Source organism: Dama dama, chromosome 6 (assembly GCF_033118175.1).
Source record: "Dama dama isolate Ldn47 chromosome 6, ASM3311817v1, whole genome shotgun sequence".
NCBI lineage: Eukaryota > Metazoa > Chordata > Mammalia > Artiodactyla > Cervidae > Dama > Dama dama.
The window spans coordinates 32,750,355-32,767,543 of NC_083686.1; the positions used below are offsets into that span (position 1 = coordinate 32,750,355).

Genomic DNA, 17,189 nt, shown 5'->3' on the forward strand with positions numbered 1-17,189 from the left:
TATTTTTATTTGACCGGTTGACTCTATTCTTAGTTATCAGAGGTAAAATATTTCAGAGTAGTACTTAGGGAATTAATTTTTGAACAGTACCCAGTGTTGACTTTTTTATTGTAAACTGTTTAATAGTAAATGTACATGACTTTGTTTTTATATTTTTTAGAAAAGTTTTTTAATATCAAAATTTCTCTAACTTAGTGATATTAAAGCCATCATTTTCATGTCCTTCAATAACTACAGTTCTCTAACTTTTCTTTCTTGCTTTTTTTTTTTTTTTTGGTATTTTTCAGTTACTTACAAAGCTAAACAAAACACAGAAAGGATTCTTCAACAGTAGTGAGCCCATATGGCTTTTACTTAGTAAAGCTTTTATTACTTACTAGCAAACTTTGTTTTTTTGGTTGTTATCATCAGGTGACCTTCAGATGGCAGTGCTTTCATTTGAAAAAGATGATGATCGTAATGGACACGTAGATTTCATCACAGCTGCATCAAATCTTCGTGCCAAAATGTATAGTATTGAACCCGCTGACCGTTTGAAAACAAAGCGCATAGCAGGTAGAATTATACCTGCTATAGCAACATCTACTGCTGCAGTTTCTGGCTTGGTGAGATTATTATTCTGTGAAAATGTTGCTGTATCATTGTTTCTTTCCTGTCTTCCCTATTATACCACCCCTAAACCATTCACTCAGGGATCTTAGAGAAGGAAGGATACTTATTGATCTTATAATTTAAAATTGTAAGGTATTTCTGAAAATACAGTAGTCTTGTATTTTGAACTTTTACAGATAATGCAAACATTTTTAAATAAGCTCCAATGTGTTAGAGTATAATTTTTCTTACAAGCAATAATCCTCTTAATCACCTTTATATCCGCCATACAATCCATGTGCTTTATTTTTCTTGAATAAAATGAACTAGCCTAGACTTTGCACTTTGATAATATTAGATTTTGGTTCTTTGCCTTAAAAAAGTGCTATTCTCGATAGTGATTTGGATTTCTTTCGATTCAGTCTTTCCTTAACAACTCCTGAACAATTTAGAGTCTTTAGGGCTGCACTAACTGTTACACTCTCCTGTACTGTTACTCGTAGAAGCTGTGTGGTTACTGTTCTATTATTAAATGATTTCAGACAGCTGGATTTCTTGAGTGTTGGTGTCTGCTTTCAAAGTAGGAAGATTACATGGTCAGATTAATTAGACTTACAGAAATCTTTATTACTCTAGTCTCATAACTACTTTTATTCTCTACACAGAAATGCTTGAGAAAAATTTAGGAAAATTATATAAGTGCAATTAAAGTCATAGTTAGTTTTAGGCTATTTATATAATCAGATCACCTTCTTTTACCTAGGTTGCATTGGAGATGATCAAAGTAGCTGGCGACTATCCATTTGAAGCTTACAAAAATTGTTTTCTTAACTTAGCCATTCCAATCATAGTGTTTACAGAGACATCTGAAGTAAGAAAAACTGAGATCAGGTATGCATGAAGGTCTGCTTCTCTTGTATAATGAGAATGAAATAGTTTTTTTTGCTTTTTAAAAGGGAAAAGCAATAGCTTTATCTCTCCTTTTCCTCTCTACACATACATATCTTTTCTATCACTTCAAGACAAGGTCATAACCCCATCTTCATGTAGCATTTTTTTCCTTTTTCTTTTTAATTATATAATTGACATGCAACATTAATTTAGCTTCAGGTGTACAACATAAAGATTCGACACCTGTGTATGTTGTGAAATGATTACCACAATAAGTTCAGTCACCATCTGTTATCAAACATAGTTACAGAATTTTTTTTCTGATGAGAACATTCAGGGTTTACTCACTCAGCAGTTTTCAGATATGCAATGCAGTATTATTTACTGACTGTCGTCATTGTGCTGCACGTTTTGTACCCATGGCTTAGCTCACGACCAGGAGTTTGTACCTCTTGATTCCCTTTAACCATTTCGTTCACCCTCACCGCCTGCTTCTGTTTCTGTCAGCTTGTGGATTTTTTGGTTTTTGTCTAGTTAGTTGATTGAGTTTTCTGGGGAAGAGAGATGGTTTGTTTGCTTTAAATTCCACCTATACATAAGGTGATAAGGTATCCGTCTTTCTCTGTCAGACTTATTTAGTATAATGTCTTCAAGGTCCATCTCTGTTGTTGCAAATGGCAGGATTTCATTCTTTTTATGGCTGAATAATACTTCATTGTATATGACACCACCCTTTTTTTATCCATTCCTCCAAAATGGACACTTAGATTGATTCCATGTCTTGCCTATTATATAAACAATGCTTCGGTGAACATGGGAGTACAGATACCTTTTCAAGTTAGTGTTGGCATCTTCTTTGGATAAATACCCAGAAGTGAATTTGCTAGATCACATGGTATTTCTGTTTTTATTTTATTTGAAGAACCTAAATCTGCATTCCATAGTGGCTGTATCATTTTACATTCCCACTAGAAATGTACAAGAGGTTGAATTGCTTCACATCCTTGCCAGCATTTGTTACCTTTTTTTTTTTTGATGATAACCATCCTAACAGGTGTCTGATGATACCTCAGTATGGCTTTGATTTGTATTTCTCTGATAGTAATAATGAGCATCCTTTTATCTACCTATTGGTCATCTGTATGTTTGCTCTGGAAAATTGTTCAGGTCATTTGCCCATTTTGTTATTGGATTGTATGCACTTTTGGTGTTGAGTTGTCTGAGTTTGTTATATATTTTGTGTATTAAATCCTTATCAGATATATGATTTGCAAATATCTTCTCCCATTTAGTAGGTTGCGTTTTCATTTTGTTGATTTTTTCCCCCCTGTGCGGATTTTGAGTTTGATACAGCCCCACTTGTTTATTTTTTATTTTGTTGCCTTTACTTTTGCTGTCAAATCTAAAAAATCATCACCAAAACCTAGTGTCAAGGAGCTTACCACCTAAGGTTTCTTCTAGGAATTTTATGGTTTTAGGTCTTAATTCAGGTGTTCAGTTCATTCTGATAATCGAGATAATTTTTGTGTATGGTGAAGATGGGAGTCCAGTTTCATTCTTATGCATCTGGCGTGAAGCACTGCTGACTAAACTAGCCATAGTATAGTCAGCACACTGTTAATCTGCCACACTATTCAGCGTTGTACTTGCTTATGGTTTCCTCTATGTCTGCCTAACTCAGATGAATTAGAAGCCACCCCTAGTGTCTGACTAATGGATAATAAGAATAAGCATCTAGTTCCGAAAGCTGTGTGACAAAGCAGAACAATTCCCTGGGACTTTCATTTTTTACAGTTTAAACTGGTAACAGCAAAAAATTTGAAAATTGCCATCTTGGCAAGAGTGTGAGAAAGCTTTACTCTCGTACATTATTGGTGAGAATATAAAATAATATAACCCATATTAAAACATATACAGCACTATGGTTCAAACTTGCATAAACGGTTTCACTCATCTCAAATGATATATGTATAGGATGTTCATTCTGGCATTGTTTATCATAGCCAAAGATTAGAACAACCCAAGTGTCCGATGATAGGAGACTGAAACATCCACACAGTGAAATGAAACTCATGCAGCTATTGAGAAACCAAACTCTCTTGCTAAGACATACTGGTTTATAATGAGACATTGGAAAGATAATAAGGTTCTGATAAAAATGGTTACCTGTGTAGTGTACTGGGGAAGTAAAATTTTGGAATATTTTAAGTTATATTTTCCTTTTTTATACTCCCACATTAATATCTAGTTAAATTACAAATAGTGGATTTCTGGGGGGGTTTTATTACTCAAGGGAAGAAAATGTAAATGTTTTTGTTCTAAATATTTTTCTACAACAGAAATGGAATATCATTTACAATTTGGGACAGATGGACTATACATGGAAAAGAAGATTTCACCCTCTCGGATTTCATAAACGCAGTTAAAGTGAGACAGTTATTCATTAGTTGCTTTGAGTCTGTTAGTTTTTATACATGATCTCATTAATGTTCAGTCATGTCTCTTAGAGCTTTTTGTAAATATTATTTATCAGAAATTTGCTCTCTCTCTTTTTATTTATTTATTTATTTTTTTTTAATTTGCTCTCTTATTACTGGTTGTAAAACATTGTCACATACCATTTCTATTTCGATGGAGCTTTGATTGTACTCTTTTCGGCATTTATTTTTAGGAGAAGTATGGAATTGAGCCAACAATGGTGGTACAAGGAGTCAAAATGCTCTATGTTCCTATAGTGCCTGGTCATGCAAAAAGATTGAAGTTAACGTAAGTATAAAACATTGTATGCAAGAGATTCTCAGAAATTGAAATGTAAGTTGGATGTACACTAGAAAATTAAATATAGAGATTATTGAAGTTCAGATTAAAATATATGATTTATTCTTATCTAATGACAGAAATAAAGACAGTGAATATACTAAGTTCCATAGGCTACCTTCCAAGTGAGATTTATAGGATTACAATATTCTTGTGAGTTTATTGTAGTTCTGAGTCAGCTTTGAAACTAATGAGCTTAGAAACCTGATTTGATCAATATACTAAGTAAAAGCAGATCCACCTCTTATATGCAAGCAGTGAGGATTAGGCTGGTGAGACTGAAGTATTTAAAAAAATGCCAATTGTTATTGTCATTCATTTATTCAACACATTTTTTCGAAGAGTACCTGCTATATCCCAGGTACTTTTGTGAGCATTAGGGATACAGCCAGTGAAGCAAAGTCCCTACCCTTCTTGAGGAATTTGCATAACTATTAGACATGAATATCAGATGGTGATAAGTGCTATGGAAAAATAAAGCAGAATAAAGGTGTGTTAAATTGATACAGTATGTTGGTATGTTGGATAATCTTGGTAATCTCTCTGCCTGTCATATTTTGATTTGATAAGCTGACATTTAAGCAGAGATAAAAAGGAAGAGAGGGAGCAAAATCAGCCAGTCTTTTCAGTGGTCTGCACGGCCCTAAAGTATCTGGTTCCCACTTACTCCTCTGAGTTCCTTTCATACTTCTCTGTTCTTGCTTACAATATTCCAGTTACAGTTAACTCCTTACTTTTCCTTGAACATGCCATTCTCCAGCATGGGACCTTTGCTCTGGTATTTCCCTTTGCTTACAACTCTTTCTGAGATGGCCATTTGACTAACTCTCACCTCTGGTCTTTGCACTTCCTAAAGAGGCCCCTCTGAACCCCATCTAATACTATATCCTGTCCACTCTCCCAGCCTAGCACTCCTAATCCCCTTTATTCTGCTCGACTTGTTCCCTTTCTCATAACATTTGTCACTAATAGTCACTATATTATCATCTCCCCCCACTAATAATATAAGCTTCATTCACAAGAACAGGAATCTATACTTCCCATCTATATATTCATTTTTTAAAAGCATTGCTTACATTGTGGGGTTTTTTGGTATGAGGTTTTTTGGGGGGGGTGTTTTTTAATAAATGGTCTATATTCTTTATCATTACCAACAGAGGTAAAAATTGTTAGGTAAATCATTCATTTCCTTAATTATACGAAAGGAGATGAATTGCTACATTTAAAAGTAAATTTAAACAAGATCAGATTCTTTGGACAACATAATCTTTGAATCGCTCTTTCATTTTACAGACTTTACCAAATTATTTCTTCTTGCTTATTTTCCTTAGAATGCATAAACTTGTGAAGCCTTCTGCTGAAAAGAAATATGTGGATCTTACTGTGTCATTTGCTCCAGATACTGATGGAGACGAAGATTTACCTGGACCTCCAGTAAGATACTACTTTAGCCATGACACTGATGAGCAGAAGTTGTCTTAAATTTAAGACTACTTGATTTTGGAAAGAATGCACTCAATTCAGAAACTAAAAAAGTCAGCTCAAAATGCTATGGATTTCTCTTTGATAAAGCCTTAATTTAAGGGAACCATCAGTAAAAAAAGAAAGTACAGTGAAGAATTGTAAAGCATTTTGAAGCACAGTATATACACTCATGTAGTGCTTCATATGTGGATGTGATCACAAGCAACTTTTAACTGGAATGCCATTTTATAATGCTTACCAAAAAACTGTGTATTAACTTCTTTGGATGAAACGAAGGAAAAATTACATATCCAAGACTAGAAGAGATAAAACATCAAGAAATTGAAAGTTACAAATGTAATTATCCAAAACGTTTAATCTCATTTTATGAATTGTTGTGGTTGTTTAGTATTTGAGGCCCATTTTTCTTTCAAATAGTATTTGGCTCCCTGCCCCTCTCAAGATGAGGCTTTGAATTTAACATCAGTGGAGTGGGGGATAGTAGCAGTGGATAAAGAGTAGACATTTAGAACTGTACAAATGTTACCTCGCTCATTTTACCAGAGTTTGCTATATCACTGTCTCTCCAAAATCAGGATCTTTGTTGACGACATCAGTGTCGCAAGTCATGATGACAGGTGTTAACCAGAACTAACTGTTAACAATACTGTGTGAACTCTTGACAGCCCTCTTAGAGAATCCACGAATGTGAGCAGATAAATACGGTTGGTCATTTGATTCATCAATATGCCTTCTAATGTGGCTATTTTATTTATTTGGAACTCTAAACCTAACTGTCATAGTATATAAGACTAAAAGGTTTTGTAAATGGAGTGTCCTTAGAAGTAGGTGAAGAGTAGAAATTAAAAAATTATCACTAGTTGAGTCTTGATTTTTTTTTTTCTTCCAGCGAACAAATGGACAGAAAAAAATTTTTTTATTTTAAAGGGAAATGTATTATTTAATTACACACTCCCAGAAAGGGAGTTGACAAAGATAAAAATTTATTTTTTTAGATCTTTATTGATAGAAACTTTCTGTTTTCTGCTAGGAGCTATTGCAGGTATTCATAGAAATGCTTTCATTAAAATAACAAAGTATACTCAACACTGTAAACTCAGTGAAAACAGCAAGTGTTTCTTTTACTTCCAATGCTATCATGTGTCCTAAAGCAATTAGCATTTCATAACCACAGAATGTCATTTCTTTCTAGCTGCTTTTCCTCTGTTTTTCTGTTCAGACCATTAATAAGTACTTTGATAAATTAAAAACTAGATTCACATCAGTATTAATCCAATTTGATATCTTTTTCTATTCCCTCCTTAACTTTCCTTTTATTCCACCTGTATATAGTTTAGTCAACCAGGTATATTGTTTCATTCTTTTGTAAAAGCATCATCCAATTGGGAAAATATATTTGGGAATGGAGGTTGAGTTTGTATGATTAAAGGGTAATCTGCATTGGAGGCAAAGATAAGTGGACAGGATGAGTCTAAAGGAACTGACTACCTTTGAAATAAGCAATTAATTTTGGTTCATCATATCCTTCCCTCTCACTTCATGTATATTGCAAACACAGTGCTTAAAATTAATATTATTTAAAATTGAATTCAGGAATATCAAAGCTCTGTGGCTTGGAACATTAGAGGCTAGCAGTAATAAAAGAACTTTCCTATAAGAAGTCTGTTCCACTTTTTTGTTTTGTACTCTATGACAGCAACTGATACTTTCTTGGTAGCCATTCAATAATTCTCAACTATGATCTGATATCTTACTTATATTCTATATAAATCTCTACATCTCTTCAGAAGTAAATTTAGAACAGAACCAGGCTATCAATTCTTATTTCTGGAGATCAGTGCTTTAGCAGATATAAACAGAATCAACAAAGATTAAGTTCATTTTATGATTAAATGTGAAACCATGTTGTCATTGCTTTTTTTTTTCCCCTATGGGTAAAAGGATTGCCATTTATTTCTTCTGTTTAGTTCTGCTAAACTGGAAAGCCAGCATGAATTTAATGAAAAAAAAATTTTTTTTTCATTGTCTGTTTTATTTCTGTAACATGAGATCACTGTGCTGGTGATTGAAATACCAGGTGCAAAAATTAATGATTTGATTTTGTACAGTACCACTGAGTGATTTTTTACTTATTAAAAATAAATCAAGAAATTTGACATTATCTTTGTAAATCCTGTTCTGAAGTTGACTCTGGAGATTCCGGTTTTACTATTCATTTTGTGAGTAGTATTGCTTTGGTGTTTCCTAGTTTTCAAGGTGTGCAGTCATGGAGATATAGCACTCACTGGATGTGGAGGGACATTACTTCCAAGTGCTTTTGGCTCCTGGAAATTCTCTTAATAAAACAATTGAGGGGGAAGATCTGGTAAATCCCAGACTGTTGGTTGGGGATTTCCAAAGCCCATTGATTACTTTTTAGAGTTCAGAGCAGTAGGTTACTAATTTATAGTGAAAGTGAAGTCGCTCAGTCGTGTCCAACTCTTTGCGACCCGGTGAACTGTAGCCTACCATAGCTTGATTAGATGGGCCTTTGTTGGCAAAGTAATGTCTCTGCTTTTTAATATGCTGTCTAGGTTGATCATAACTTTCCTCCCAAGGAGTAAGCATCTTTTATTTTTTTTTTTTTTTAGCATCTTTTAATTTCAAGGCTGCAGTCACCATCTGCAGTGATTTTGGAGCCCAGAAAAATAAAGTCAGCCACTGTTTCCACTGTTTCCCATCTATTTGCCATGAAGTGATGGCAGACAGATACAGTCATTAGGTATTGCTTTAACTATTTTACTTCTAACAAATTCAAAACATAAATCAGGAAGTTGCAGTCTTGGGTGTCCCCGTAAGAAACCAGTCATTAATTTGTTTCTCTTGCCATGTCTTAGCTTTCTTTATTTAAGAAATATATATGTATTCGTGTATATACACATTTATGTGTATATACATATTCAAAAGAGTACATAAAATACAAAAACACAATTTTGGGAATAATTTTAAAGTAACTAGTTGTATAACAAGCTCTCAAATCAATACAACATGGACAGCAGCCCAGAAACTCCCCTGATAGTCCCTTCCCAGTCACAGCCAGCTTCCCCACACAGTACCCTCTAGCAATTAGCACTGTTCCACCTTTTGTGTTAACTGTGTCTTTGTTTTTATTTGCAATGTTAACTCCTATGTTTGTACCTAAACAATACTGTTTACTTTTGATGGTTTTTTAATTTTATGTAAATAGAATTATACTATATTTTCCTTCAAGATGGGATTCTTCTTTCATCCAACATAGGATTCATCCATGTTGTTGCTTGTAACAACTTCATTCATCATCATTGATGTATAATTTACCTTTGCATTAATGTAACACTTTATTCATTCTGTTGACTGTGGACAGTGGGTTTTGGGGGAAGGAGGATCACAGTTGCACAGTGAACATTATTTTATATGTGAAAGTCTCTCAGTGATGTCCAGCTCTTTGCGACCCCGTGGACTGTAGCCCGCCAGGCTCCTCTGTCCATGGAATTACCCAAGCAAGAATACTGGAGTGGATAGCCATTCCCTTCTCTAGGGTATCTTCCCAGCCCAGGGTTCGAACCCAGATCTCCTGCCTTGTGGGCAGATTCTTTATCATCTGAGCCACTAGGGAAGCCCAAGAATATTGGAGTGGGTAGCCTATCCCTTCACCTAGTGCAACTAAGCTATATATGCCTAGGAATGGTCCTTGATCATTGGATATTTACATCTTAAATTTTATGAGATTAAAACAAAGTTTTCCCTGAGCAACAGAGATGTCGTGCTTTTCCACTTTGCTCAACTCTGGTGTTAACAGGTTTTTGTTTTTGTTTTTTTAATTTTGCCAATCTTTTGGATGTGCAGTTATATCTCATTGAAGTTTTACTTTGCATTTCCCTAGTTACTCATGAAATTAAGTACTTTTTTATATGTTTGCTGGCCAATCTTTCTTTTTTATGAAGTGACTTTTAAATTCTTTTGCCCATTTTTTTGCTTGTGTTGGCAGATTTTTTCTTCTTTGATTTATTAAAGAGCATTATAAATCCTGTTCTTAGTAGGCTTAGTTCACTTCAGTCACTCAGTTGTGTCCGACTCTTTGCAACCCCATGGACTGCAGCACTCCAGGCCTCCCTGTCCATCACCAACTCCCAGAGATTACCAAAACTCATGTCCCATTGAGTGGTTGATGACATCCAGCCATCTCATCCTCTGTCATCCCCTTCTCCCGCCTTCAATTTTTCCCAGCATCAAGGTCTTTTCCAGTGAATTAGTTCTTCACGTCAGGTGGCCAAAGTATTGGCGTTTCAGCTTCAACATCAGTCCTTCCAATGAACACTCAGGACTGATCTCAATTAGGATGGACTGGTTGGATCTCCTTGCAGTTCAAGAGACTCCGAAGTCTTCTCCAACACCACAGTTCAAAAGCATCAATTCAGTGCTCGGCTTTCTTGATAGTCCAACTCTCACATCCATACATGACCACTGGAAAAACCATAGCCTTGACTAAATGGACCGTTGTTGGCAAAGTAATGTCTCTGCTTTTTAATATGTTGTCTAGGTTGGCCATATTTTTTTCCAAGGAGCAAGCATCTTTTAATTTCATGGCTGCAGGCACCATCTGCAGTGATTTTTGGAGCCCCCAAAAATAAAGTCTGCCTGTTTCCCCATCTATTTGCCATGAAGTGATGGGACCAGATGCCATGATCTTAGTTTTCTGAATGTTGAGCTTTAAGCCAACTTTTTCACTCTCCTCTTTTACCTTCATCAAGAGGCTCTTTAGTTCTTCACTTTCTGCCATAAGGGTGGTGTCATCTGCATATCTGAGGTTATTGACATTTCTCCCGGCAATCTTGATTCCAGCTTGTGCTTCATCCAGCCCAGTGTTTCTTATGATGTAGTCTGCATGTAAGTTAAATAAGCAGGGTGACAATATACAGCCTTGATGTACTTCTTTCCCTATTTGGAACCAATCTGTTGTTCCATGTCCAGCTCTAACTGTTGCTTCCTGCATACAGATTTCTCAAAAGGCAGGTCAGGTGGTCTGGAATTCCCATCTCTTAGTTGGCTATATAACTGCAAATATTTTTTCCCACTCTGGCTTGCCTTTCCCTCTATGATGTTCTTTGATACAAAGAATTTTTTAATGGTTATTTACTGAAAAGTATCAAATTTTTTGCTTAAGGCTAGTTTTTTGTGAATTTTTAAAAACTGTTCTCTGAAGCCACAAAGTCAAAAGATACTCCTTTACATTATCTTCTAAAGCTTTCATTTTGACTTCCATACTTTTAAGTTTTTAATGCACGAGGAATTACTTTTCTATATCCTAGGAAGTACCTCATCACCATTTACTGAAGTCTGTTCTTTTCTGCAGTGCCAGCAAAGTCATGTGTCATATCCGTATATGTATACGTATCTTGCTGTATTTTTTATTCATTTTCTATCCCTGTGCTCATATACTGTTTTCATCACTATAGCTATTACTTTTGATACTTGGCGGAACAAATCTTCCTGACTTATGTTTTGTAATGCATATTGCTTATTTTTAGCCCTTTGTATTTTTAGTTCTCAAATTTCTAATTTCAAATATGCAAACCTAGCACATCACAGTTTCTAATTGTCCTGCTGAAATTTTATATCTTTCATCTAACTGGACATGAAAAGCATTATTATTTAATAGTCTGTGTTTAATAATTCCCAAGTCTGAAGCTCTCCTGGGTGCTCTATGTTTGTTTCTGCTAATTCTCATTATCTTGTGTTCTTGTATGTGTGGTTATCTTTACCTTTATGCCAATATTATATTTGAAGACCTGCTTGTAGATAAACTTGAACAACACAATTTTGAACTGAATGGGCCCACTTACATGCAGATTTTTTCACTAAATATATCTTGTTGTTCAGTTGCTAAGTCATGTCTTGCTGCTGCATAGACTGCAGCATGGGCTTCTCCAGTGGCTTAGATGGTAAAGAATCCGCCTACAATGCAGGAGACCCAGGTTCAATCCCTGGGTCGGGAAGATCCCCTGGAGAAGGGCATGGCAACCCACTCCATTATTCTTGCTTGAAGAATCCCATGGACAGAGGAGTCTGGTGGGCTGAGTCCATAGGGTTGCACAGAGTTGGACACAACTGAAGCAACTCAGCATGCAGACTGCAGCATACCAGGCTTCCCTGTCCTTCACCGACCCCCGGAGTTTGCTCAAACTTGGATCCATTGAGTCGGTGATGCCTTCCAACTAACTCATCCTCTGTTGCCCCAGCTCCGCCTGCCCTCAATCTTTCCCAGCATCAGAGTCTTTTCCAATGAGTCAGCTCATCACATCAGGTGGCCAAAGTGGTGAAGCTTCAGCATCAGTCCTTCCAATGAATACTTAGGGTTGATTTCCTTTAGGATTGACTGATTTGATCTCCTTGCTGTCCAAGGGGCTCTCAAGAGTCTTCTCCAGCACCACAATTCGAAAGCATCAATTCTTCAGCACTCAGCCTTCTTTATGGTCCCCCTCTCACATCCATACATGACTACTGGAAAAGCCATATCTTTGACTATACGGATCTTTATTGGCAAGGTGATGTCTCTGCCCTTTTTTTTTTTTTTTTTTTTGTCTCTGCCTTTTAATACACTGTCTAGATTTTTCATAGCTTTTCTTCCAAGGAGCAAACTTCTTTTAATTTCATGACTGCAGTCACTGTCCACAGTGATTTTGGTCCCAAGAAAATAAAATTTTTCACCATTTCCACTTTTCCCCCATCTATTTGCCATGAAGTGATGGAACTGGGTGCTATGATCTTAGTTTTTTGAATGTTGGCTTTTAAGCCAGCTTTTTCACTTTCCTCTTTCACCCCTATCAAGAGACTGTTTAGTCCCTCCACTAAATACATACTGCAGTATCTTACGATCCATGGAAATGGAACCTTAGTTACAGAGGACAGACTCTAAACTCATAGGCAGATTTTCAACTGTGCAGTGGGTTGGTGCCTAATTCCCATGTTGTTCAAAGATCAACTGCAGTTTGATTCCTAACATGATATGTTCATCTTCCATAAGACTTTTCATATGCTCTGGTAAACACTTTTTTTAGGCACCAGTAATTCAGGATCTTTTTGACACAATTTCAGAAACTGACATTTTTCTGAGTCATCCATGTGACTCAGAGCTGAGCTGAGTGTACTAGTACCCTTACTTCCTGTTAATCCTTAGTTCAGAAACTCTTCAGACTTGCTATTGTGGACTGGTGTTGCCAGAGCCAGAGCCGCCACCTCTTTGCTGGTACTACTTTCTACCTTTGAATCCTTTGAATGTTTTAGTTTTGCTTGACTTCTCAGTGACCTTTTAAAAATCTACAAAAGCTCCCAGGGTACAAGTGCTCACAGATGAAGAATTCATTTCCTTTATGAATTTCTATTTTCTCCCAGATACTAGCCTGATAATTATTCACTAACTTAGCTTTCTGATATCTAAAACTTTTTCAAATACATTTTGTCCAACTTACCTAAATATTCTCAAGTGAGAATGTTAATCCAAATTACTCAGCCCACTTTATTTCAAAATTTTCATTAGGGGTTGTTCCTCTTCAATTCTCAGGTTTTTTAGGAGAGTGTTTATTTCCAGCATAAAGTGTGGATAATCCAACTTGATATTCTTAATCTTTAAAGTGGAACACTAAGGGCTACTTACATTTAATATAATGACTAATTTATTTCTGACATTTTATTTTGGGGGGGTTTATTTTTTGTCTAGCTTGTTCTATGGTTTTTCTCTATTGCTATTTAAAATTTGTTTACTTTTTAAATTTCTGTGTATGCCAGGTTATTATTAAACGGTTGTCTCTCAATTCTAGATATCCTCTTGTATTATGGAACTTTGCAAACCCTATTTGTCCTTCATCATCTTGCTTCGCTTAGGTTCCACAAATAGGGGGCACTAGAAGGAGACTGGAAATCTGGAGAAAGGGAGAAGAGACTTTGACTATTGGCATTTGGTTCCTGGTCATCAGTTTATCACCTCAGTAATGGCTTTTCTTCCAGTAGTTGTGGTTGGTTTCCAGGCTCCACCTTTTTTCTTCCTCTCTTCAGGGTATCTCTTCTAGATTTCCAGGTTCTAATAATCCTGTCCTCTTCCCCTTAGTTGTGTCCATTGCTGACATTTTTAATTCTCACAAAATCTATTTAATCAGTTCCTTCCTTTAAATTCTTTCTTAATATAAATAATATGGTTTTTCTTTTTGTGAACTATACATATTTTTTTCTTTACTAATTTAGTAACTTTTATCTTTTAATGATTAACTCTGTATTGCAACATGCATATTCAGATTAAGTCAGACTAAAGTTAATCATCATTTTTACATTTTGGAAGATGATAATTTCCAAAGATGGCCACAGTGATATTTGCACACTCACGTGCTTTTCTCTTAGAACCTTGCAACAACCATCAAGAGAGAATATTTTCAGTTACTTTGAAACAATTTATGACTGCCTCAAGTAATACAACAGAAGGCAACATATGTAACTGTGCAACTTCCAAGGTTAGTTGGAAGGAAAACAGTCTGTAATTTTGAGCTAGGCAAAAATGTGTCAGGTGTAACACAAAAAAGTGCAATCCACAGAAGCAAAAGTTGGGCTTCTGCTTTGCAAAAGATGGTTTTAAAGGAGTGAAAAACAAAATGAAATATTTGCATATCATTTATCTGACAAAGGGCTTGTATTCAGAATATGAACAGAGCTCTCAAAACAAGCAAACAACCGAATAAAAATATGGTCAAAATAATTAAGTGTATATGTTGCCAAATTAGATTACATGAATGGTAAATAGCACATGAAAAAATACTCAACATCATTAATCATTAGGGAAGTGCATATTAGAACCACAGAGATACCACTACAAACTTACTAGAATAACTTTTTTAAAGATAAGATGAAGTGCTGGCAAGGATGCAGCCAGAGCTCTCAGACATTGTAGAGGTGTATAAAGGTAAGACCACCTGTGAAAAGAGTTTTACAGTTTCTTATAAAGTTAAGACATACATGTATCATTTGACCCAGTAATTTCATTCCTAGATATTTTTCCAAAGTGAAATAAAGACATGTTCACACAAAAATCTGTGTACAAATATTTATGTAGCTTAATAATTGCCCAGAACTGGAAATGACCCTCATATGTTTAAGTTGGTTAATGGATAAACAAACTGGTACCTCCCTACAGTGAAATTTTCCCCAGTATTTATATACTATTCTATATAAATGATAGTATATAAATAAAGCAGAGTGAACTATAATACACAACACTTGGTTGAATCTAGACATTATAATGAGTGAAAGAAATAAGTCCGAGAAGATTCTGGACTGTGGTACCATTTATATGACATTCTGGAAAAATGCTGAACTGTAGGAATGGAAAACAGATGGGTAGTTGCCAGGGACTGTGTCTGAGAAGAAGAATTGACTAAAAAGAAAGAACATAGGGCATTTTTTGAGGTGATGGAACTTTCTATATCTTGATTGTGGTGATGGTAGTCAGAATTCACAGAACTGTACACCAAAAATTTAATTTTATTGTATGCAAATTAAATAAAATTTTTTAAAGGAAGAAAAATAATCCCTTGTATATGAGATATATCACACTCGAAATTATTTATTCAATTCACAATTTCTCCTATAATGAGCGCTCCAAGAGAGCCATACTTAATTCTCATCACTAAGAATTCCTAGCCCAAGGACATGCAGCTATCCTTCTCTCTTTAAATGCTCTGAGTTCTCACATGAGAGAACGTGAGCTAACCTTCTTCAGGATTAGAGACCACATGAAGAGAATGGTTCAGCCAGGCCCAGCGGACCACCAGCACCAGATGTGTGAATGAAGCCAACTTAGACCATCCAGCTCCAGTACAGCCACCAGCTGGTTATAGTCCTACAAATGACATCAAGATACTAGCAGAAGAACTGCCCAACTGAATCGAATCCAAGTTGCTAATGTGCAGAATCGTGAGTAAGTAAAGTGGTCATTGATATAACCACCATGTTTTAGGGGTGGTTTGTTACATAGCATTAGATAACTGACACAATATCATCCATGGAGAAAAAAAAAAATGTTGGGATTTCCCCACCCTCCCCCCCTCCTTTAAAAAAATCATTTTAAAGATGTCACAGGAAATCCTTTCGTCTCTGGAGGGAAAAAAAGAAAAGAAAAACACATTAATAGCACATTCCCAGAGATTTCTGCTAGGTGGTATTTTCTTATACAGAATCCAGGTAATGTATTATGCCATCATACCTATAATAATATGTTCAGTATTTGTGGTTATATTGCAAGGTAGAGAAGGTCAAAGATAAGGGGAGAGAGCTAATGGGACCAATAATTTATAAGAGGACAGAGGGATACTGGGACATGGTGGTAGTCTTTAAATATTTGATGGGCTTTTTAAAACCATGTGTCATTTTAAAGTCAAAAGTCGGACTAATATGTATAAGTTAAAGGGAGAATGTTTCACACTTAATAGTCAGAAAAAATGCTCTAAAATGAGAGCTAACCAAAAGTGAATTATGCTGCCTCAAAAATCAGTGAGGCAGCTGTCATTAGGAATTTGCAAACAAGTTGAGTGGTAACATCTTAGAAATGTTTTTTGTATTGATTCCTATATAGAATGAGACACTACTGGATAATTTTCTAAAGTTCCTTCAGACTCTGAGTTTGTTAAAGCTATTTGCTATCACAAGAGTCATACCCATGTTTTAAAACTTGGACTTTTAAATTTGGCTGTCATTTTAATTAGTAGACTTTCCAGATATGCCCTGATGCAGGTAACCAAAACAAGTTGTTTTGCCTCATAATCTGTAGGAACAGGAGTTTGTTTTGATAACTGAATCCATACGAGCTGGAGATATTTTTTCTCTGCTGCTTAAAGCTTGTCAAGTGATCATGTGTACCAGGAATTGTTTAAAAGGATGGAAAGAAACTGTCATATCCAGCCTGCCCTGCTTTGCCAAAAACTGGACTACAAACAGGGCCAGCTTTGTGGTCATGTGAACTGTGCACTGGCATTGGGTCCCATGCTTGTTTTAACAGTCTGCTACCACTGTTTTGAAATTCTTAATAACTTACGAACAAGTGGCCCACAAATTCTGTAGCCAATCCCAACTACAATCTTTATCTGTAGTTCCTCGCCACCCACTCAGTCCTTGTTATCTTGCACTCTACCTTCTGCCTTTACAGTTGAATAAGACTTCTCTCTCGAGTCATTATGTCTAATGACCAATCCCAAGTTTCCCCTTAATCTTCATTTTCATCTGTCTCAAGCATCTGACACTGTTGACAGACCATACCTTTAAATTCCGTTTGGTTTCCTCTGTATGGTTTTCTTCTTATCAAACTTATTTGATAAAGCTGAGTAGAACGATGGAGTGAAGCTAGTAGT

At 35.8% G+C, this 17,189-nt stretch overlaps 2 protein-coding genes across 5 annotated transcripts in view; one reads left to right on the forward strand and one right to left on the reverse strand.

Annotated features, from left to right (window-relative positions):
* UBA6 (ubiquitin like modifier activating enzyme 6) overlaps positions 1–7,955 on the forward strand; it is an 82,091-nt gene extending 74,136 nt beyond the window's left edge. Inside the window, exons 29-33 of the mRNA XM_061145861.1 lie at positions 412–605; positions 1,355–1,482; positions 3,822–3,909; positions 4,154–4,248; positions 5,631–7,955. Coding sequence (XP_061001844.1) covers positions 412–605; positions 1,355–1,482; positions 3,822–3,909; positions 4,154–4,248; positions 5,631–5,781 — 656 coding nt within the window. The 3' untranslated portion in view covers positions 5,782–7,955. The remainder of the gene's footprint in view (positions 1–411; positions 606–1,354; positions 1,483–3,821; positions 3,910–4,153; positions 4,249–5,630) is intronic.
* Positions 7,956–14,531: 6,576 nt separating this feature from the next.
* STAP1 (signal transducing adaptor family member 1) overlaps positions 14,532–17,189 on the reverse strand; it is a 30,253-nt gene continuing 27,595 nt past the window's right edge. For 2 of the 4 annotated variants that reach the window (XM_061145864.1, XM_061145863.1), the window contains exon 8: positions 14,533–15,939. In XM_061145864.1, the coding sequence (XP_061001847.1) occupies positions 15,905–15,939 (35 nt within the window). In that variant the 3' untranslated portion in view covers positions 14,533–15,904. Of the gene's footprint in view, positions 15,940–17,189 lie in introns of all 4 variants that reach the window. The other 2 variants (XM_061145865.1, XM_061145862.1) reach the window with 2 other exon arrangements.